Below are 24,482 nucleotides of genomic sequence, written 5' to 3'. Positions count from 1 at the left end.
CCAATGGCCACTGCAGCTCAAGTTTTCCTGACCACGAACATGAACAGAGTCCCACCCTCCCCCCAAACCTGTCTCTCCTACTGCTCTCCCTTGAGACATCAGAAACATGCATTCTGCAGTTCTAGAAGCTGAAGCGAGAAGAACATGGCAACCTCGACACCCTCCCCAGCCCCACTCAGCCTCACCTACATCACAACAAAGAGTCCCATTGGGGAACCAGATCGTGGCTGAATGCACACTTCCGCAGCTCTAACAGGAAGGAAAGACGGTCACAACTTATTTAGAAAATGGACCATGGCATTTAGAATCCTCGTGGAGCAGGGGAATTGCAAGTAGCCCATATCAAAGGTGCTAAGCACTCCGTGGAAACCATCCTCCATGTGGTGCCATGTCACCGGGACTCCCAAGTCCTCCAACCGCTTCTTGAACAACAGTGAATGGTCCCGGAGAAGGTCATACTCACAGCTCACAATGCAAGCCTCGGGGAGCTGAGACATGACTTCATCTTCTGCGATCAGGGGTGAGTTCATCAAATCCAGAGCGAGGTTCGTCTCCAGGTAGGCAGCCTCGTTTAGGGGCTCACGGGGCATCGGCCGGTAGCTTTTCTTCTTAAACCTCTCCGGGATGTTTTCTGCACCCAACCACTTGCTGTACTTTTCCCAGACTTCAGCAGGCAAATGGGCACCTTTCATGATGGTGCTTTTCCAGGACGGGTTGATGTCCAGGTAACAACTCCAACAGTAGAAGGCAAAATTCCAATTGAGCAGTGGGATATTCCTGTTCTGCTGATAGGAAGGGGATTGAAAATCCACAGCTTGGAGGATGGCGTAGACCAGGATCTGAGCACGGATCTTGGGGAGATCTGGACAGTCCAAAAGTTTTTGACAAACTATCGTGGCCACTCCCCCTCCCACACTGTCACCACAGACCACGACCCGATCTGGATCCACCCCATACACATTCAGGGACTTCAAGAAGTGGATGGTGGCTGCAATACAGTCTCGTACCGCCACCGGGAATTTATGCTGGGGCAGGCGGCGGTATCTAAAAAAGAACCAAGGAACACAGTTTATGCTCATCGCCCTAGGAGAGCCAACAATACGTGTCTAGCATCCCTTAGACCAAATTTCATCCATTAGTCTCTTTCTGAAGCCCAAGAAAGTGAACTCACGGTATGAGCCTTCCATGAGGTGATAGGCATGAAGCCTGGCACACAGGATCCGTGAGTGACGGTTGCTGTTCCCTCCATCTCAATGACCCTTTGGGGGACAGGCTGTGACCGCGAGAGCCCTGTCATCTGCCTATGGGTCAACAACTTAGCAATCACCAACATGAACCCCATCTTTCTGAACCTACCCGTGGGTCCTTCCCTGGCTCACAGCTGTCCCCTTTTCTTATGATTCTTGTATGAGCAACTCCAGATTTGCCTGGGTTTCAATTCCAATTAACCCTGCCGTGCTTGCAGGTTTTGTGGGAGGATCTTGCAGACATAAATACCACCAGGGGCCAGCAGTTAACGTACGGGTCTCCTCCAGATCACCCACGTCCACTCCTGACCACTGCTGTCCTAAAGGTGCACCATGCACGTACTGCCATGGAGGTCAGCAGCGTGGCATGCGAGACCTCCCGGTTTCTCAAGAGATTCCAGAAATCTGGGTGTTGTGAGAAATGTTACCATTTTAAATGCTGGTCTCAACTTTAAAAAAGAAAGAAAAAAAAATATTCTGTGGGACCCACGAACTTTTGCCAACCATTCCCATCGCGATGCCTCCTCTTTTAAGCCACCCTGAGTTCATGCCAGGACAGCAATGTTTCTACTCTAAAGCCTCATCTATCTTGGATTCATAAAATAATTCTGTTGCAGAGATTTGCTGGCATACTATAGTGACCAGAGTTGTAAGGCATATCATGGCCAACACTTGGATCAAGACGTCTACCCCACTGCAGACACGGTTTGGGAGCTGAGAACTGTAAAGTGAGTGGTTTCTCTGGGGTCCTCTGCCTCATCCAGGACCGATTTCTGTATCTTTCACTCTAACTCAACCAGCTGTGCCACACGGAAGCTGGGAAACGTATTCCCACCAAGACATTGGCATTGGTACTGCTCTATGGAATGTGCATTTATTAAATTTTTTTAGGAGCAGGAGTGGGGAGGGGCAGAGAGAGAGGAAGACACAGAATCCAAAGCAGGCTCCAGGCTCCGAGCTGTCGGCACAGAGCCCGACGCAGGTCTCGAACCCACAGACCGTGAGATCATGACCTGAGCTGAAGTCAGATGCTTAACCAACTGAACCACCCAGGTGCCCCTGGAATGTGCTTTTAAATGAAACCGCAGGGAGTGTGTTATGCTAAGTGAAATAAGCCATACAGAGAAAGACAGATACCATATGTTTTCACTCTTATGTGGATCCTGAGAAACTTAACAGAAACCCATGGGGGGAGGGGAAGAAAAAAAAAAAGAGGTTAGAGTGGGAGAGAGTCAAAGCATAAGAGACTCTTAAAAACTGAGAACAAACTGAGGGTTGATGGGGAGTAGGAGGGAGGGGAGGGGAGGTGATGGGCATTGAAGAGGGCATCTTTTGGGATGAGCACTGGGTGTTGTATGGAAACTAATTTGACAATAAATTTCATATATTAAATAAATAAATAAATAAATAAATAAATAAATAAATAAACCGCAGGAAAGATTAATCAGGAAGGAACCATCCTGCCCCCGTGGGACAAGGTGTCAGGTGGCAGGGGAGGGAGGATGAGGCCACCTGACCACAGTGACCGCTCCTCTTATGTGTCCACTTTGCCCGGGGAGGGGCTACCCCAGGTCTCTCCTGCCCCTGCCCCGTGTCTCACCGGGGTGGACCTCCCTCTCGGGAGCACTTGGGAATTCTACGGCAATGGCCGAGGTTGCCTGTTACCGTGCAGGGCACTGTGGCATTTCGCATAGGAGGTGCTAAGTGTCTAGAACGTGCTTCTGTGCCACCAACAGGGCTCATGTTTGCAAAGCCCTGCACTTGATCTACCCAGAGAAGACCACTCCCCACACAGCTTCCGGATGTTACCAGGCACAGAACGCCCGAGGGCCACCCACAGGGAGGAGTGCTGTTCTCTGCCTCTCCCTGTCCCTCTCCTCACCGCTGCTCACAGCCCATCATCCCCTGCTCCGGTGTCCTGGTGTCCCTGCATCCCCCTGCCCGCCCCAAGCCCGGCTCTCCACCCCCCTTATCCAGCACCACCCCTCCGCCTTTTACTCACCCAACTGATAGGACCACTGAGCCACTCTTCTTGGACAGATGACAGCATATGACATGATGGGTTTCTAGAAAATAAAAGGTATTTAACATTCACTAGGAAGATTAGTGGCCTCCTTTGCCAGCCATCACCATGAGCTGCCCCCTTCTCTCTGACAACCACCACAGACAGAGAGCTGGGGCTGATCCTAACAAGGTTTTGCAAACTTTCTTTCCAGCTGTGGAGCAGTCCTTCCTCCCCACCTTCTAGAACTTCTCCTCTGAGATCCTGTCTGAAGAACTTCCTCTAAGATTTCCCCCCATCCCCATTGATTCTGCAATCCATTCAAAATATCTGAGATGCCGTTTGGCCATAGAGCACAGGGGTGCGAGCTCTAGATTCAGACCGGAGCTCACATCCCGACTTTGCCTCCTTTTAGCTTGAGCCGAAGTAGTCTGGGGCAAGTGCCTTCACCTCCCTGAGGCTTGACTGCCACATCTGTAAAATGGGTACAATAATAATAACAGGGTTGTTTTGGGGAGGGTGGTTAATGAGATAACTATTACATAGAGGGCTTCCACAGTGCCTGCTGTGTAAATATTAATTATTAATAATATTTATCAATACCTACTGACTGTTACTGCCATCCATTATGCAGACCAAACCAAAACCATGGGTGCATCAAATCCCTTACTCTCAAAAGCTACCGCAGTGTGCCTCTGACATTCCACCGTTTAGAAGGCAGGGCTGAAACCAAATAAAAGGGTTTTTTCCCTTGAATTCATGGGGCACCAGTGTGTGTGTGTGGGGGGGGGGGCTAAGATAATAAAACGGTCTCGATTTTGAGTTTTTTCTGTCATTAATTTTCCTCAAATTGTTGGTTCTCCTGTCTGTACCAGAATTTGTCTCAGACGATGGCTGGTATGAAACAAAAGGACATGTGTTTAGCTATTTCCACTTTTTAAAAAATTCTATTTCCAACTGAATAGAGGTGCTGGTTGTAGAACACTATGAATGTACTAAACACCACTGAATTGTACACTTTAAAGTGGTTAATTTGGGGGCGCCTGGGTGGCTCAGTCAGTTAAGCATCCAACTTTGGCTCAGGTCATGATCTCACAGTTCACTGAGTTTGAGCCCACATGGGGTGAGTTCGCTGAGCCTCACTTCGAGCTCCACACTTAGGACTCACTCTCTCTCTCTCTCTCTCTCTCTCTCTCTCCCTCTCTCTTTCTTTCTGCCTTTCTCTCGCTTGGGACCTCTTCCTATCATAAATAAATAAATAAATAAATAAATAAATAAATAAATAAATATAAATAAATAATTGGGGTGCCTGGGTGGCTCAGTCGATTGAGCGTCCGACCTCTGCTCAGGTCATGATCTTGCAGTTCGTGAGTTCGAGCCCCGTGTCAGGCTCTGTGCTGACAGCTCAGAGCCTGGAGCCTGCTTCTGCTTCTGTGTCTCCCTCTCTCCACCCCTCCCTCATTCACACTCTTTCTCTCAAAAATAAATAAACATTAAGAAAAAAAGTGGTTAATTTTATGTTGTGTGAATTTCATATATATATATATATATATGGATATTTCATATATATATGGATATAAACATATCCATAGATACACACATATACACATATGTGTATATATGAATATAGGAATGTAAATAGAGCATATATATGAATATATATATTTATATAGCATATGTATATATGAATATATATGTTGCATATATAGGTCTCCTTTGTTCCAGAAAGAGATCAGTACCTTCCATATCTTTGCCACCTGGATGATCTGGGACCCGCTAACTGTCCGGGTCCTACAGCGGCTTATAGACTGGGGTGCCACCTCTTGCTGGAAGGTGGGTGGCCACCCAGCTCTGCTCTGGGACTGTCATACTATGGGTGGGGTCTGAGGGAAAGACTCTTACTCAGGCTCCCCAGGACCGCCCCGCCGCCGTGGTAGAACACGATGCCAGGCCTGGGGATGCAGGAAAACGCTTTGGGCTGGTACAGCTTCACAGGGATTGTCCCGTAGTGGAGGTCTGTGACCACGACATCCGGATCCTCCTTCAGTGGCCTCAGATCATGCATGAAACGGACAAATCGGGGCATAGAACAGATTCTCAGTTTCTCAAAAATCATCCCCTGTTGGTGAGAGAGGAGGAAATGAGGCCGGAAGGATTTCAGTCTGTGCCGCGCTCGGGTGCAGCCGCCACCCGTGCCCCCAGCGGAGTGGCTGGAGGGCAGGCTGGACCACGTGTCCACGTGCACCCTTGCAACACTGCAGTAAGTCCACCCCACCTTGGCCCACGCTGCCCCCTCATCCTCTTTCCCCAGACAATTGACACCCGGTCCCACAAACCGAGCTTCTGGCCACCCCGTGAGGGTCCCTCTCCCCCAGAACACCCCCAACCGTGGCCTGGACGTGACCTCTCTTCCCGGGGCAGGTCCTCCTGGACCAGCCCAGCCCATGCAGCCGTCCCAAGCATCAGTTGCTAGTTTTAAGACGTGATAACTACACTGTGGTTATGTTTTTTAAAAGGTGAGGGTGTTCTGGTCTTTCAGAGATAATGACTGAAACCTTTTGGATAAAATAATATGATGTCTGAGGTCTACTTCCTGAGAAATGAGAAGGGGGAAGAGGTGGGGGCATTGGTGAAACAAGATTGGCCAGGAGTCAGCAATCAGTACTGGGGGGAGGGTACGTGGGGCATCTCCATAGTTTTCTGTCTCCTTTGGTGCATATCTGAAAGTTTGCATGATAACAAAATAAAAGTAAACAAAGTGGTCTCTCACCCAGGCACCCTCTTTCTAGTGGTTCCTAACCCTCTCTGCACCAATGCCACTTTGGCTTTCCGCGATGCCTGTGGACCTCGTCACAGAATGTTTTTGACACCTAAAATAAAATATGTGGGATTACATACGAGCACACAACAGCGAGATCTAGCCGCTGGTTTAATACCATTACTACTTTGAAGAAATGAGGCATCTGTGCAATTTTTCACCATATCTGTGATGGCTGTAATACGCTCTGGAAATACGCGGGATTCCTCCTGGTGACAAAGCCCCAGGTTGTGCTGTCACAACTGTGGTCTGTCCCCTTCATTCTTCATGGAAGGGAACCCCGCATTTCCTTTAGAGGTGAGTGAAAATGGAGCGTTTTTTTTACCCCACCCGCTTTCACGGACCCCTTGTCTTCGGTCCCCTTGGGGATTCAGAGAACCCCAGATGAAGAAGCCCTCTTTCGCTTTGCTGGAAGCACTCGCCGCTCTGTAAGTGGATTGGTTTATAGTGGTTTTGCCTGATTCTTCTCTCTGTCTCCCCACCAACACTGCCACGAGACTATAAGCTCCCAAAGGCAGACTCTATCTGGGACTTTATTTCTCTTGCCCCTCATTGATCCAGAGCCACAACTGGTGGACGACACATCGTAGTTACAGGACACATCTTTGTAAAAACAAAAAAACAAAACCAAAACAAGCAAACAAAAAAAAAGCAAGTCAACAAACAGTAATAAGGCTAATACGTATTGAGGGTTTCCTTTATGCCAGGAATTGTAACCTGCACTCGGGATGGTTTAGCTCATCGCAGCCCACAGCATGCTATGGAGTCTGGACTAGTATTTCCCCCTCTTTTGCAGATGAGGAAACTGAGGCACCGTATTTGGGAGCCCAGACTACAGACTATGAGGGTCAAGGTCAGGAAAGCCAGGGGACAAATCATCAGGTCTTGTGAAAGCTGGACATAGGAAGCCTTCGGCCAGTGGGTTCTTCTCCAGGAAGGGGTCTTCATGGGAACAGGTGTTTGCACTTGCTTTTCATTATGTAAGAGAGTTGAGAAAGCCTCAGCCTCCGGGGGGGGGGGGCGTTAAGATGGTGGAGCTGTAGGGGGGCCCTAGGCTTGCTTCATCCCTCAAACACAGCTAGATGATGTCAAATCACCCAGGAAAATTGATCTGAGGACTCACACAAAAAACTGCACAACAAGAAGGAGAAAAAGAGGCCACATCGTGGAAGGTAGGAAAGTGCAGAGACGTGATTTGGGGAAGAAAAGAATTGCAGATGCTGCAGAGGGAAGGGAGCCCTGATCATGGAGAGAGAGGACAGAGACTGAGAGACAGAGAGAGAGGGGGAGAGAGAGAGAGAGAGAGCAGGGCCCAGGGGACTCCATAAGAAAAACATTTGCCCACACCATTGACGGGGAAATCAAGAGGGGCCGAACATCACAAGTTGCACAAGCAGGGGGACCCACAGAAGGCAAAGAAGTCAGAGGCACGGCCTGGTGGGCTTAGCGGTGCTTCAGGGAAGGAGGGAGGAGGCCCAGGAGCGGGCAGCGTGGTCTGAGGATCCCCTGGGTCACACTGGGAGACACAGTTTTCCTGCTTGGAGTGCATCTGGGAGAGGTGGCACAGCCTCTCAAGGGACAAAAGAGCCCCAGGCGCCCACATGCTGCCCCGTTCACAAGCATCACAAGCAAAGGAACGGAGACAGAAGGGCAGCAAACCTTGGCATTGGCTTTTTGCTGCGCTCTACCACAGACTCCGAGCCCTGCGCGGTCATGCGACTGCCCTTCTGGGACAAACAGGCACCGGCCACAGCACAGTGAGACCCTACCCCAGAGGATCAGCATGGGTCCGTGCCACACTGGGTCCCTGAATTTGGAATTGTGAAACACAGCCGGGTACCTGAGATAAAACACAAGAGTACTGTGCCACCAGGCAGCAGAAAGCCAGGACACAGAGGGAGGCAGGGGCATCTGAGGGACACCTGGGACACACAAGGGAGATTGTTCACTCTTCTGTGAGGGCTTCCTGAGCAGCAGCAGGGGAGAACTCCCTCCTCCAGGTGAGAGAGAGAGAGAGAGAGAGAGAGAGAGAGAGAGAGAGGAAGGACTGATGTCATTCCCCAGCCCATCACACTGCCGGACTTCAGTGGGCAGCACAGCATCACCCAGGGGAAGCTGGAGCCCCTTACTCCAAGCCCCTCCCCCCTGCGCCTTGCAGGTGCTTCTGAACTAGGGCAAGTCCCCCTGAGAGCTAGTGCAGCAGGCCCCTCCCCCAGAAGACCAGTGCAACTCCCCCCCAACACACACACACACACACACACACACCAGGTCTACTGATCACAGAACGCAGCTCTAGGGGAAATAGGATCCAGCTTCTTTTAACAAGCAGACTAAAACACACCTAGTTAAAGCTCGCCATACACTAGACAAGGTCCAAACACCCCACTGCAGGCAAGGAGAAGTTCTGCAGAGGATTGACCTGAGGGAAAGAGCAGCCAAAACACAGCAGCAGAGTGCACACGGCATACACCAGAGACCCTTCCTGAAGCACCAGGCCCTGAACAGTATATGAGGTCTTCTTGGTATAGCCATTACTCTCGAGACACCTGGCTGGCTCTGACAGTTAAGCGTCTGACTCTTGATTTCAGCGCAGGTCACAACCTCGAGCTTCGTGAGATCGAGCCCTGTGTCAGGCTCTATGCTGACGGCACAGAACTTGCTTGGGATTCCCCCTCTCTCTCCCTCTCACCCTCTGCCCCGCTCGTTCTCTCGCTCTCTCTCAAAATAAATAGATGAACATTATAGCCATAACTCTCAGGAGCAGGAAACAGAACAGGCTTTCCTAACACACAGAAGACACAGACGTAAACAAAATGCCAAGACAGAGGAATGCATCCCAAAAGAAAGAACAAAAAGGGGTCACGGCCAGGGATCTAATCGAAATAGATATAAGTAATACGCCTGACCTAGAATTTAGAACAACAATCATGAGGATACTAGCTGAGCTTGAGGAAAGCAAAGAAGACACCAGGGAGTCCCTTCCATTGCATAAGAGAGTTAACCGTGTTTTCTGTATTCAGTCTGTCAGCCCTCTGGAAAAGCACAACCAGTCCCCATTGGCAACTTTGACACAATTCTCCCCATGATCTATTTGTATCTATTCTATTAAATTCACACACCAGTAGCAATGAGCAGAATCTGACTATATGACATAAACAGTTTTCCATCTCTCAATAGTAAAAAGATTGTGTGTGTGTGTGTGTGTGTGTGTGTGTGTATCTAAAGCTACATTCCGAAGTTTTGCTCATTTGTACTAATTTACTAATTGGCTGCATGTGTCTTTGTTGTTGGCTGGTTCTAGCTAGGTAGGTGGTAATGGGGGCTCAAAATCCGCAGTAACTCATTCCTGTCTTCACAGCTTCATAGTGTGTGCTGTGAAGACAGTAAGACAGGAGGCAGGGAGGGTGGGACTGGAATTGATCTTTCTTTCCTGTTAACCGAGGAAGTAAATCTTTTTTCATTTTCTGGCTCTGAGCCCAGTACAGCTTGAGAAACACTAGGAAGAAATTGAGAACCTCTTAGTTAATAGGTTCCCTAATAGGGATCACTCAGATGTGAGAGTAAAATGCAGCCAGCCTGTCTCTGCTGCTGCGTCAATGCAACTCGAATCTTCTCATGTGGTTTCCCAACCTCCTCCTTGAACCCTCAGGCGGAGAGGGAACTCACCCATCTCAACAACAGCAGGAAAAGGCAATCCAGGACCCGCAGTTTCACCGGGTGGCCGATGGCTGCAGGGATGTCCGCAGTAAGGAAATGGCTGCAGATTACCCACAGACCAACCCCCAAGAACGCACAGGCTGCCATGAGAAGGGGCAGGAGCAGGACTGCCATCGTGCTGTTTTTCAACACAGAGGAGGCTAAGAGAAGAGGCTGTTCGGTGCCGGACACGGTCAGGAGTCAGCAGCCCTCCTCCACTTATACACCACAACCGGCCCTCCCCACCTCCCCATCTCCACAGCATTGGCCCAGCCCAGGTGAGTCACAGACTCAGGTGAGGACATAATGCTAGGGCAGGGCCCATGCAGAGGAGAAAGTGGTTCATGCAGCCTGACTCAGCTGGAAATGAGGGCTCCAAAGTTCCGGCTACACCCTGGAGCGCTGCTACGAGAAATGGCCTTGGAGGAGCACCTGGGTGGCTTAGTTGGTTAAGTGCCCACCTCTTGGTTTCGGCTCCGGTCATGATCTCACAGTCTGTGAGTTCTAGCCCCGCGTCAGGCTCCGTGTTGCCACTGCGGAGCCTGCTTGGGATTCTCTCTCTCTCCCTCGGACCCTCACGCACGCTCTCTCTCAAAATAAATAAATAAACTTAAAAAAAAAAAAAAAAAGAAGTGGCCTTGGAGAAGTCACCATGGATGTCACAAACACCATTCCCTCCACCTGTGCTCTGGTGGCACTCACCCCCTAATTACACTCTGGCCATGCTCGCTGTTCCTTAGTCTGCCAAGGAGGTCCCAGGGTGTTTGTACTTGTGGTTCTCTGTGCAGCAGTGTTCCCCGAGATAATGGTTGAGCTCAACTCCTCCCCTACTGCAGGTCTCTGGTCAAATGTCACCTTCTGAGTGAGGCTGTGCCTGGACACCTGATTTAAAGGTATACCTCCCCACCAGCATCCCTATGCCCATCCCACCCTCCACTTCTTCGTGGCCTTTATTATCACCTGAAATATCGCATACTTCACTTGTTTGTTTATTGTCTGTGGAGTGGCGCCTCTGTGGGGACAAGAATTTTTGCTTTGTTCCTTGCTTTATCCTCAGAGGCTAGGTCAGGGTTTGGTGCTTAGCAGGTGCTCAGCAAATGTCTACCGAATGAAGCAATGAATGAACAAGCTTTGCCCTTTTCATTGTAAAGCAGGAAAATTTGAGCTTACCTGCCTTTTCAGGTTAGGTCGAGATCGATGTCACCGTTCAAAATCTTCCCTAATGACAAGTCCCACATCTGCAGTAATAACGATGATGGCTGCCCTCTCTTCCACCTCCCCACCATGGTGTCAGAGCACAGGGAGATCCTACCTGCCCGGGAGAGACCTGGCAATGTCTAGAGACATTTTTGGTTGTCACAACAAAATGGGCAGGGTGGGGGCTGATACTGGCACCGCAGGGGTAGGTTCCAGAGATGTTGCTTAACATCCGGCAATGCACAGATGGCCCCGACAGAGAGGAGGTACCTGGTCCAACAGGCTGGTAGTGCCCAGGATGAAAAACCCTGAGCTAGTAAGACTTGGATTTGAATCCTGGCTCTGCCCCACCCAGCATTCTCATCGTGAGCGAGTTACAATACACTCTCTGAGCCTCAGCTTCCGAGACTGTAAGATGGGGATAATAATAGTAACTCCATTAGCTTTCAGTATGTATTTCTTTGAATCCAATGAAGTAGAACATTCTTTCATATTTTATCCATTATTTGAGGTTTTTCCTTTACGGATTCATGTGAATTTATTTTGTGTCTTCATACTCTGTATCTAAAATTTTCTATTTTCATTTCTCTTTTTGCACTGACTTGAAAAAATATTTGTAGTAATAACATTGGTGACAGACGGTGACCACACGTATTGTGGTGAGCACTTAGTAATGTATAGAATTGCGGAGTCAGTATGCTGTGCATCTGAATCTAATATCACACTGTATGGAGTGTATACTTCAATAAAAAAATTTTTAAATATTTTTAAGGATTATTTTCTAGTTATTTGCTTTTTTAACTTTGTTAATGCCGTTTTTCTGCATTGACGTTTGTAATTTTTACACAATGAAATCTCTCATCTGTTCTCTTATTATGCGTAGAAAGATCTTTTTTACAGTACATGAAACTATATGGCAATGATTTTGAAAATGAAGATTTTCTTTGTCAAAATATAAATATCTAGGGGCGCCTGGGTGGTTCAGCCGGTTCAGCATCCGCCTCATGATTTCAGCTCAGGTCATGATCTCACTGGTTCATGGGATGGGGCCTCACGTCAGGCTCTGCACTATCATTGGGGATTTTCTCTCTCCTTCTCTCTTTGCCCCTCCCTTACTCACACATGTGCTCTCTTGCTCTCAGAATAAATAAGTAAACTTAAAATATATATATGAATTTCACCCAAGAAATAGAAAATACGCATAGATCAATTACTATGAGAAGGATTAGAGTCTGTTACCACTGAGGTTTATAAACACTTAACCCAGAAATTATGCAAAAGCACAGGGAGAATGAGGGAATGCCTACATATAAGCACCGAACCATTTTTTATTTCCTGGTTATATTACTTAGGATCAGTAATTCCAGCTGCTATAACAAAAGATTTTGGTAGAATAAAGACTAATTTTCCCCTCCCAACACAGACACTGGCGTGTTTGATGAACATCCGCACCACTTGGTGATTACAGGATCCATGTTTCTTTCCGTCTGATGTTCTGCCATCTTCCAGGACCTCCCCCGATCCTCCGTGCCTTGCCAGGAGCCCCAGGAATGATATGCTCGTGGAAGAACCCGTGGAGGTGAACTTAAGGGCCAGGCCTGGAAATACATCCCATTGGCCGGAACGCATTCACATGGCTTCACCGAAATGCATGGGACTCTTGGGGTGGGGTGGGGGGGCAAACCTTCCATCTACCTAAGGATGAAAATGAAATGGAGTTTGGCGGATTCATAGGATCGTTCTGCCACGCAGCCTTTTGTCCAACAAGCAAGAGGAGATTTAATACAGGGAATTCAAAACACTGTGGGCAGGGTGGAGGGAGGGCAGGCTTTCAGTAAACAGCACCCCAGGTGTCACAAGAAACCATGCTGCTGACTGATCTCTGGAACAGGAAGAGGGCTGACTCGCCAGGGGACACCGGGAGGCGGATGCAAAACGGGGAGGCTTCTACCGGCTGGTGCTCACGTGCGCATGCTCGGCGCTGCCCAGGAAGAATGGCTTCCGCTTCTAGCTGCCTTCCAGAGCTTCCGGGACCGATGTTCCTGAGACAAACTGGAGCCTTGTGGGCAAGATGGCCTAGGAAGCGTCATTCTCCTGCATTTAACCCCCAGACACAGGAGAGGGTTCAGAACAGTAAGGAGGGTGCTGAGTGCCAGCATCTGGCACAAGAAATAGTTTGATCGTGATGTTAGGGCCCTTGAAGTCCAACCACAGACTGCCAAGGAGTCCCCAGCCCAAGGTCAGGTCAAGTACTCCTGTTCCGTCTCTTTGTGGTGTCTGTGCTCCTGCACGCTCATTAGAGAATTTCTAGCAGTCTTTTCTTTTGTGTATCTTGCTGCGATGTCATTTGGCACAGAGTTATATATTTACTGCGGAAGTCGCCTTTCTCAGCGTGCTGGAGTTGCCCTAAACAAAGGACCCCAGGCTGGGGGTGGGGGTGGGGGAAGGGGGGCTTCAGCAAAAGAAGCTTAGAGTCTCCCAGGTCTGGAGGCTGGAGGTCCAAGGTGTCACCAGGGCTGATATCTTCTGAGGGCCGTGCAGGAAGGGTCTGCTCCAGGACCCTCTCCTTGGCTTTTGGACAGCTGTCATCGCCCTGTATCTTCACATTGTCTTCCTTCTACGCATGTCTCTGTGTCCAGTTTCCCTTTTTACAAGGACACCGGTTGTATTGGAGTGAGGCCCACTCTGAGGACCTCATTTTGGTCATCTCTGCAAAGACCTTACCTCTTAAGTAAGGTCACATTCTGAGGCACTGGGGGTTAGGCTCAACATATGAATTTAGGGGTGCCTGGCTGCCTCAGTCGAGTAGAGCATGTGACTCTTGATCTCAGGGTCGTGAGTTTGAGCCCCATGTTGGGTGTAAGGATTACTTAAAAAAAATTTTTTTTTAATTTAAAAACTCACAACATATGAATTTAGAGGGACACAATTCAACCCACAACAGCACCCTTATCAACATCGAATGGTATTCTTTTACGATACGTTTCCTGCCTTGAATTCTGCTTGCCCAAAGGCAGAAGCTAAGAAGTATTTGAGTGTACTTCTCCCCTGGGCCAAGCAATCTCTAGAAAAATAACACTCTATGTTCCCTCTACTTCTGCACTCACTCTTCCCCTTGGAGGAGAAGTGGCTTTTGTGAAATGGAGAAGGAATTGGGCATGCTCAGCTTGCTGTGACATCTGTTTGCCCGCAGAGAAGGGGCATCCTGTTCTCTGTAGCCAGGTGCCTCCAGAGAGAGGTGTATGTATGTTCAATGCTGCCTGGGACCCTGTTCCTAATATCAGGCAGCACCCTTGCCCACACACCTAAGCCACATGCTCTGATAATCAGCTTTATCAGAAAGAAAGGTGATGTATCAGGGTCCTAGCAGGAATTGGATGGCTTACTCATGCTATAGACTGAATGTTTGTGTCCCCCTGTAATTCATATGCTGACTCTAATCCCCAGTATGATCATATTTGGAGGTGGGCCCTTTGGGAGGTGATCAGGTCATGAGGGTGGGGCCCACATGAATGGGATTAGTGCCCTAGTAAGAGACCTCCAAGAGTTCCTTTGCCCCTTCTGCCATGTGAGGATACAGAGAAAAGACAGCTGTCAATGAACCAGGAAGTGGGTTCTCACACATGGAATCTGTTAGCACCTTGATCTTGGACTTCCCAGCCTTCTATTGTGTTTAAACCACCCAGTTTATGGTAATTTTATTACAGTAGCCTGAGTGGACTAAGACCCTCATATTAGGGTAATTTGCAAAGAGCCCACAGGATAGCACAGCCGGTAACAGCAGGGCTCCATTCTCCCTCCCAGAGGGGAGGGAATATAGCAGAACCAAGGCTGTGTGGAAAGGGCTCCCTGTGAGCTGAGCTGAGCTGAGGCACACAGCTTACACATGGCAAACCCACGGGGATAGAGCTGGCCCCACTGTCACTCCCCTTCCTTCCTAGGCTCTCATGCTGTTGTGCTCCTCTGCCCAGGCCCTTCAGGAAAGCAGAGGGCAAAGGATGCTCTTGGCGGGGTCCATGCAGGTCAGTTTCCCAGGCTACAGAGTGTGTGGAAGAAGGTGGGGAGCCTACCTGGGGGACGGACAAAGGGAAAATGTCCAGCACAGGGGTATTTTCATCTCCAAATCCTTGACTCCTATTCTGTTTTCTGGTTAGTGTTGAGCTCATGGAGGAAGGGAGGAATAATGTATTCATTTTCCACTGCTGCTATAATAAATTACCACCAATTTAGAGCCTTGAAATGATACCGATTTATTCTCACACAGTTCTGGAAGCAGAAGTTCTAACATCAAGGTATCAGCTGGGCTGCATTCCTCTTAGAGGCTCACACCTGTTTCCTCCCTTTTCCCAGCTTCTAGAGGTGCCTGCATTCCTGAGCCAAGGAATCCCAGGATCCCCTCCCAGCACCACTCTGTTCTCTGTTTCTGTCATCCCACCTCCTTCTCTGATGCTGCCTCCTCCTATCTCTCCCTCTTATATGGGCCTTCGTGATTACATTAGGCCCACTTGGATGATCCAGGATAATCTCCCCACCTCAAAATCCTTAATTACAAGTTCAAAGTCCCTTTTGCCATGTAAGGTAACATATTTGCAAGTTCTGGGATTAAGATATGAACATCTCTGGGAGGAGGGTGGGGGGATGTTATTCAGCCCACCACAGTGAAGGGACCAGTGAACCAACCCTTTTCAAACCCCCTTGGCTTTGGGAAATAGGCACATGCAATTTGCTTTTGCAAATGCACTCAGTGTGTATTTTGCTATAGCAGTTACTATCATCAATATAACTCCCACTTGAAACTCTTTTCGGTGCATCATCTAAAGACTTAGTAGAATTCTCTCCTTTCTCAAGATAAGAATTACCTGCCTGGTGTTTGCCAGAAGCAGGGAGTGGGGGCAGGCCAAATGAGTGAAGGTGGTCAAAAGGTACAAATTTCCATTTACAAGGTAAATAAGTCCAAGGGATGCCATGTGCCGTGAGGACTCCAGTTAACAATACTGTATGTTGAAATTGTTAAGAGTAATTGCTAGATTCTTATCACAAGAAAAAAAAATGTCACTCTGTGTGGTGATGAAATTAACTAAACTTTCTTTTAAGGTTGTATTTTTAAGCAATCTCTACACACAACGTGGGGCTCGGACTCATGACCCCAAGATCAAGAGTTGAGCCGCCACCAACTGAGCCAGCCAGGTGCCCCTAACTAAATTTTTTGTGGTGGTCATTTTGCAATGTATGTGCATACATCTATCGAATCATTATGTCACATACCTAAAACCAATACAATGCTGTATGCCAATGATGCTTCAATAAATTAATAATAATAATAATTACCTGCCTGGACTGTGGCATGTTGTTGGCTCCTTTGGGAAACATGCTGCTTTCTTATCTTCCTCCCTTTTATCTTCTATCTTCCGGTTGTGTGTCCACTTCTGTGCATCTTTTACTTTGACTTCATTGCACATGCTTTTGCTGTAAGTTGTCACAAATCCTCTGTGAAAAGAGCCATCAGGAATCTTTGACTTTCTTTTCTATCTTCCAAGTGAATAAAGACAGAAGGTATGAAAAAATTACTAGACTAATCTTCCTTAGTATAGTTCCTGCCTTAAAAGTGGCTCCATAAATGGATACCAAGGACACCTTTGTCTCTTTCCCCACCTTTCACGTCATGGAGGGGCTCTTAATCCCCTAGGAAAATCCATATGTGCTTTGAAGGGTAGAGGGGAAGGAAGTGAGGGTGGAGGGGCTGAGCGACTCGGGGTGTTGTGCACATTTTAAGGGAAAAATGAGCTAAAAGTAGTTTCCTGAAAACACATTCCTGGGTTTGGAGAAACAGAGGCTGAAACTCCCAGAGGGAAGTCCCTGGAGCCCAACTGAGTCCCTAGCAAAGGGTTTTGGAGAACAGTGTTGGTAGCAGGTGGACACGAGGGTCTGCAGGGCCAGAGAGGCTGTGAAAGCTACATCAGGCCACCTGACCCTTTGGGTCTCTATCTCAGATGCAGACAAATCAAAGGGGTGACAGTCAGGCATGATGGTGCAGAGAGCCAGGTGGAAGTGTTCCACAGAGGGCACGTGAATTTAAACTTGGACCAGATCCCAGCAGTGCCAGCTTCTCCTGCATGCGGCACCAATATGGCGTCAGCTTTGGAAAAACCTGTCTCTGTGTAATTGCCCTTGTTTGCAGCATCAGAGGGTGCCTTCATGCATTCATTCACTCACTCATTCATTTATTCATTCATAAACGTTTAGGATGCTCACTCTCCAAGCAACTCTCTGGGGAGAGCCTTCCAGGCAGAGATGTGATACTTCCTGAGGAAGCCCCTGGGGAGGAAAGGAGGGACCCACCTTGTGTTTCAGGAGCCCCTCCTGCCTCAAGAACAGGCAAACAAACTTTGACCTAAAGGCTAGGTCAACTTTCCAAAATCTGAAGTAACTAATCCTGGCTGAATCTTCACAATGGCTTTGTTCATCCATGTTAATTTTATGATGGCTTGATGTTGGACATAATGGCAGACAGGTGGAGTGACCCTGCAGACACCCAGGAACCCTTTGGAATGTTCCACTCCTTCCTGATCATTCATTGTTGGGGGCTGATCCTTGAATCTTTTTGTGCTGCAGACTTTTTCTCAGAATATTTTTAGTACTTCTTTCATAAAAACAATGTTCTTAAATAACTGCAAAACAGACATAGACTTACTAAGAAAAATTAATTATATTAACATGGAGTTGTAGAGATTTTTTTTCAGTTTCTAATATAGAAATATAAGTGCTTTTGGGGCTCCTGGGTGACTCAGTCGGTTAAGCGTCCGACTTCGGCTCAGGTCATGATCTCACGGTCCGTGAGTTCGAGCCCTGCGTCGGGCTCTGTGCTGACAGCTCAGAGCCTGGAGCCTGCTTCAGATTCTGTGTGTCCCTCTCTCTGACCCTCCCCCGTTCATGCTCTGTCTCTCTCTGTCTCAAAAATAAATAAAAGTTAAAAAAAATTAAAAAAAAAAAGAAATATAAGTGCTTTAAAAAGACATTAAATAACACTACCTAGTGGCAGATCTAGAAATGCCACATTTTGAAATAATGATGAGCATAAAGGATGTTTTGTAATATTTGTCACAACTGAAATACATGAAAATATTTGTGATCTTATTGGTGATAAAGTCCCATGTACAAGCAATATTACTGTGGCCTGTGGCCCACATTTCTGCCAGAAAAAAAAAAAATTAGGGATGCCCGGATGACTCAGTCAGTTAGGCATTTGGCTCAGGTCATGATCTCATAGTTTATGAGATTGAGCCCTTTATCGAGCTCTGTGCTGATAGTGCAGAGTCTGCTTAGGATCCTCTCTCTCCTTTTCTCTCTGCCCCTCCTGCGTATTCTCTCTCTCTCTCTCTCTCTCTCTCAAAAATAAATATTTTTAAAAATTCTAAATTTCAATTAGAGGTTCATGAAAATAAGTGTGATTTCTTTCCCCATTCAAGTTCATGACTACTTGACTGCTAAGCACTGAGCCCCTGTTTGAAGGTACAGTAGTTTTGTTGAAAACATTTGAGCTGCAAAATAAACTTTTGGCGTTTCCCAAAGATGAGAAGCTATCTTGGTTTCAGGTACTCAGCAAAACGAAGTGTTCCCACTAGAAAATGATACCTGCCCTCTGTTCCCCAAGGGAAATACAATCCCACTCCCTTCTGTAGCCACAGCTGGTTAGTAGCTTGACAGGTCTGGATCCTAATAATTGATTCAGGATTTGAAAGACAATTAAGTGAGGGAGGAGTTAAGGTGGTGGAGAAGTAGGGGTGGGCTTTCCTCTCCTTCAGACACAGCTGTATTGAGGTCAGATCACTTGGAACATCCAAGAAATCAGTCTGGGAGTAGCAGAAGGATCTCCACGGTTGGAGAGAGACCGCATGGCAGGTGAGAGGCACGTGGAAGTGAATTGATGGTAGAGGAAAATGGTGGTGCTGCGGAGGGGAGGGAACCCTTTCTGTGGAGAGAGAAAAGAAAGAGAAAGAGAGAGGGGTTGAAAGAGTGCGGAATTGGGTTCACGCAAGAGGACAGCCTCTCTGGACCAGGGGCTGGGTGGGGAGGGAGGGGTACTGAGTGTCATGTTTTATGCAAACAGTGTGTAGCTCAAACTCTGAGATTTTGGAACTGCGCAACTTTCTCCTGAGCAACGTTGTGATGCACACTCCTGGGGAGAAGGAGGGTGCGGGCCCCAGGGTGCATAGCATGGTGTAGGGATCTGGGTCTCACTGGGAGAGAACATTCCCCTTACAGCCTTTCATCAGGAGGAGACAGAGGCATGCACAGAGGGCAGATAAGCTGGTTGCTGCTTTCCATGGTGCTACACCATAGGTTCCATGCACCACAAAGGTGTGGGACTGTTTTTCTGGGACAAAGGACATCAGCACAGTGTGAAGAGGCTCTATTCCGGAGGAATGGGTTGGATCAATGTGGTGCTGCACCCTTTAAGATTTCAAGTTTTAAATCCCAGCCCCATGCCAGAAAAAAAAAAAAAATTGCAGGAGACCTATGATGCAGGGCGCACTGACTGTGCTCGGTATTCTGTGAGGGCTGGCTGAACAGCAGGGGGTGTGAGATCCCTGGTCCAGGGAGGAGAGATTGGATTGGGGTGGCACCATTTCCCCACTAACAGCAACACTGTGGGACCTCGGAGAGCAACACTGCTGCCCCCAGTGGACGCGGGACCTGCTTACACCAAACCCCACCCCCTGTGCCTAGCAACTGCTTATTTACAGGGGCGGGACTCAGAGCCAACACAGAAGTCTTCTCCAGAAGCCCAGCACAGCCAGCACTCCGCATGCAACAAGTGTACTGAAAAACAGAGTGCTTCAAAGTGTCACCTACAATGCTGGTGGAAATAGGACCAGGCTTACTTTTTTTTTTCCCCATCTCTTTTTTTTCTTTGGAGTCAGGCTTATAGTTTTATGTTTGTTTTTTCATTTCCTTTTCTGGTTTTTTGTTTTGTTTTTTTTGATCAGCCTTCTTTTTCTTTTCCTTTTGTTTGGAATCAGGCTTACAGTTGTTTGATTGTTTGGGTTTTGTTTTTTTTTTTCACTCCTTTTCCTTCTCTCTCTCTCTCTCTCTCTCTCTCTCTCAGTTTTGGACCAGGCTTCCCCCACCCCTCACTTTTTTTCCAGGATTACTTTAACAAATCAAACCACATCTGGTTAAAGGTCCAAACACTCCCCAACGCAAGCAAAGAGGAGCTCTGCAGAGAACTGACAGTGGGAAAGAAAAGCCAAAATGCAACAGCAGAGTGCACACAGCAGACACCAGAAACACTTCCTGAAGTGCCAGGCCCTGGACCGTGTATGACCCCTCTTGAATATAGTAGTACTCTCAGGTGCAGGAAGTATAACAAGCTTTCAAAATACACATAAGACAGAAACTTAGCCAACACGACAAGACAAAGAGGAATTCTACCCAAAAGAAAGTTCAAGAAGAACTCACAGCCAGGGACTTGCTCAAAACAGATATAAGCAATATATCTGAACAAGAATTTAAAACAATAGTCACAAGATTACTAGCTGGGCTTGAAGAAAGCATAGAAGACACCAGAGAAACCCTTGCTGAAGAGATCAAAGACCTAAAAACTAGCCTGGCTAAAATAAAAAATGCTACAACTGAGATCTAAATACACAGTCACAAGTTAAAATAGAAAATAAGTTAAAATTATGGAAAATAAGCTGAAAAGAAGAGGGAAAGAAAACTATTAGATCATGAAGGCAGACTTAAGGGACTCAATAATTCCATCAGGTGAAACAATATCCTTATCCCAGGAGTCCCAGAAGAAGAAGAGTGGGAAAAAGGGGAAGAAGGTTTATTTGAACAAATTATAGCTGAGAACTTCCCAAATCTGGGGAAGGAAACAAGCATTCAAGTCCAGGAAGCACAGAGGACTCCCTTCAAAATCAACAAAAACAGGTCAACACTACAACATATCATAGTGAAACTTGCAAAATACAAAGATAAAGAGAGAATTCTGAATGCAGCTAGGGACAAATGATCCTTAAACCACAGGGAAAGCAATATAAGGTTAGCAGAAGACCCATCCACTGAAACATGGCAGGCCAAAAGAGAGTGGCAGGAAATATTCGATATACTGAATGGGAAAAGTATGCAGCCAAAAATTCTTTATCCAGCAAGGCTGTCATTCAGAATAGAAGGAGAGATAAAGAGTTTCCCAGACAAACAAAAACTAAATGACTTCATGACCACTAAACCAACCCCGCAAGAAATTTTAAGGGGGACTTTTTGAGTGGACAAAAAAAAAAAAAATTCCAAAGCAACAAAGACTAGAAAAGACCAGAGAATATTTTCAAAAACACCAGCTCTGCAAGCAACACAAGGGCACTAAATTCATATCTTTCAGTAATCACTCTAAATGTAAATGGACTAAACACTCTAAACAAAAGACATAGGGCATCAGGATGGATGAAAAGAAAATAATATCCATCTATATTCTGCCTATAAGAGACTCATTTTAGACTAAAGACACCTGCAGATGGAAAGTAAGGGGATGGAGATACCTCTATCATGCTAATGGATGTCAAAATAAAGCCAGAGTAGCTATACTTATATCAGACAAACTAGATTTTAAAACAAAGACTGTAGGGGCACCTGGGTGGCTCAGTCGGTTAAGCATCCGACTTCAGCTCAGGTCATGATCTCGCAGTCCGTGAGTTCGAGCCCCATGTCGGGCTCTGTGCTGACAGCTCAGAGCCTGAAGCCTGTTTCAGATTCTGTGTCTCCCTCTCTCTCTGACCCTCCCCCGTTCATGTTCTGTCTCTCCCTGTCTCAAAAATAAATAAACGTTAAAAAAAATTTTTTTATTTAAAAAAAAAAACAAAGACTGTAACAAGAGATGTAGAGTGGCATTATAGCATAATTAAAGAGTCTATCCATCAAGATCTAACAATTGTAAACATTTATGTCCCCAACTTGGAAGTACCCAAATATATAAATCAACTAATAAACATAAAGAAACTCATCTATAATAATACAATAATAGTAGGGGACTTTAACACCCCACTCAGAGCAATGGACAGATCATCTAAGAAGAAAATCAACAAGGAAACAATGGTTTTGAGTAACACATCGTACCAGATGGACTTAACAGATATATTCAGAACATTTCATCCTAAAGCAGCAGAAAACACATTTTTCTTGAGTGCACATGGAACATTCTCCAGAATAGATCTCATACTGGGTCACAAATCAGCCCTAAACAGGTACAAAAAGATCAAGATCATACCATGCATATTTTCAGATCACAACACTATGAAACTTGAAGTCAACCACAAGAAAAAAAAAATTGGGAAGTCTTCAAATACATGGAGGTTAAAGAACATCCTGCCAAAGAATGAATGGGTTAACCAGGAAATTTAAGAAGAAATTTAAAAAATACATAGAAGCAAATGAAAATGAAAACACAACAGTCCAAAACTTTTGGGACGCAGCAAAGGCAGTCCTAAGAGGGAAGGAAATACATTGCCATTCAGGCCTATCTCAAGAAGTAAGAAAGGTCCCAAATACACAACCTAACCTTACACCTAAAGGAGCTAGAAAAAGAACAGCAAATAAAGTCTAAAGCCAGCAGAAGAAGGGAAACAATAAAGATTAGAGCAGAAATAAATGATATAGAAATTTAAAAAAAAACAGAACAGATCAATGAAACTAAATTCTGGTTATTTTTTTTTAAGTTTTTATTTATTTATTTTTGAGAGAGAGAGCATGCACACGCAGGAGAGAGGCAGGGAAAAAGAGGGAAACAGAGGATCTGAAGCTGGCTCCATATGTATAGCAGAGAGCCCGATGGAGGGCTCAAACCCATGAACCATAAGATCATGACCTGAGCCAAAGGCAGATGCTTAACCGACTGATCCACCCAGGTGCCCCTAAACACTGGTTCTTTGAAAGAATAAACAAAATTGATAAACCCCCAGCCAGACTTATCAAAAAGAAAAGAGAAAGGACCGAAATAGATAAAATCACAAATGAGAGAGAAGAAATCACAACCAGCACCACAGAAATGCAAATAATTATAAAAGAATACTATGAAAAAATTATATGCCAACAAACTTGGCAATCTGGAAGAAATAGACAAATTTCTAGAAATTCACAAACTAACAAAACTGAAACAGGAAGAAATAGAAAATTTGGACAGACCCATAGCCAGCAAAGAAATTGAATCAGAAATCAAAAATCTCCCAACAAACAAGAGTCCTGGTCCAGATGGCTTCTCAGAGGAATTCTACCAGACATTTAAAGAAGGGTTAATACCTATTCTTCTCAAAGTGTTCCAAAAAATAGAAATGGAAGGAAAACTTCCAAACTCAATCTACGAAGCCAGCATTACCTTGATTCTAAAACCAGAAAAAGACTCCACCAGAAAGGATAATTATAGGTCAATATCCCTGATAAACATGGATGCAAACATTCTCAACAAGATACTAACAAATCAAATTCAACCGTACATGAAAAGAATTATTCACCATGATCACATGGGATTTATTACTGGGCTGCAGGGCTTGTTCAGTTTTCACAAATCAATCCCCGTGATACACCACATTAATAAAAAAAAAAAGAATAAGAAACATATGATCCTGTCATTAGATGCAGGAAAAGCATTTGACAAAATACAGCATCCATACTTGATAAAAACCCTCAACAAAGTAGGGAAAGATGGAACATACCTCAACATCATAAAGGCCATATATGAAAGACCCACAGCTAATATCGTTCTCAATGGGGAAAAGCTGAGAGCCTTTCTCCCGAAGGTTAGGAACAAGACAAGAATGTCCACTCTCACCATTACTATTTGACATAGTACTGGTGCATCAGCAATCAGACAACAAAAAGAAATAAAGTGCATACAAACCAGCAAGGAAGAAGTCAAACTTTCACTACTTGCAGATGACATGATATTCTATGTAGAAAACCTGAAAGACTTCACCAAAAAAATTGCTAGAATACATGAATTCAGCAAAGTCATAGGATATAAAACCGACGTGCAGAAATCGGTTGCATCTCTATACACCATTAATGAAGCAGCAGAAAAAGTAATCAACAAATCAGTCCCATTTGCAATTGCACCAAAAATAAGGTACCTAGGAATAAACCTAACTAAAGAGGTAAAAGATCTGTACTCTGAAAACTATAGAACATATATGAAAGAGATTTAAGAGGACACAAAGAAATGGAAAAGCATTCCATACTCATGGATTGGAAGAACAAACATTGTTAAAATGTATATACTACCCAAAGCAATCTACACATTTAATACAATCCCTGTCAAAATACCAACAGCATTTTTCACAGAGCTAGAACCAACAATCCTAAAATTTGTATGGAACTACAAAACACCCTGAATAGCCAAAGCAATCCTGAAAAGGAAAAACAAAACTGGAGGCATCATGATTATGAATTTCAAGCCATATTACAAAGCTGTAATCATCAAGACAATATGGTATTGGCACAAAACAGAGAGACAGATCAATGGAACAGAATAGAG

At 46.0% G+C, this 24,482-nt stretch overlaps 1 protein-coding gene across 7 annotated transcripts in view; it reads right to left on the bottom strand.

The window, feature by feature from the left end:
- Positions 1 to 86: 86 nt before the first annotated feature.
- The window catches only part of LOC102969953 (arylacetamide deacetylase-like 3), a 43,230-nt gene continuing 18,834 nt past the window's right edge, over positions 87 to 24,482 (bottom strand). Inside the window, exons 4-8 of one of the 7 annotated variants that reach the window (XM_042997330.1) lie at positions 17,300 to 17,628; positions 16,289 to 16,489; positions 5,152 to 5,368; positions 3,250 to 3,313; positions 87 to 1,044 (exon numbers count right to left, since the gene is read on the bottom strand). In XM_042997330.1, coding sequence (XP_042853264.1) covers positions 270 to 1,044; positions 3,250 to 3,313; positions 5,152 to 5,368; positions 16,289 to 16,330 — 1,098 coding nt within the window. In that variant the 5' untranslated portion in view covers positions 16,331 to 16,489; positions 17,300 to 17,628 and the 3' untranslated portion in view covers positions 87 to 269. Of the gene's footprint in view, positions 1,045 to 3,249; positions 3,314 to 5,151; positions 5,369 to 6,019; positions 6,120 to 9,733; positions 10,027 to 10,465; positions 10,627 to 10,933; positions 11,022 to 16,288; positions 16,490 to 17,299; positions 17,629 to 24,482 lie in introns of those variants that run through there. The other 6 variants (XM_042997329.1, XM_042997332.1, XM_042997331.1 and 3 more) reach the window with 6 other exon arrangements.

This window comes from Panthera tigris, chromosome C1, assembly GCF_018350195.1.
Source record: "Panthera tigris isolate Pti1 chromosome C1, P.tigris_Pti1_mat1.1, whole genome shotgun sequence".
Lineage (NCBI taxonomy): Eukaryota > Metazoa > Chordata > Mammalia > Carnivora > Felidae > Panthera > Panthera tigris.
The sequence above is the reverse complement of the archived record's forward strand: the minus strand, read 5'-3'. Positions and strand labels throughout refer to the sequence as shown.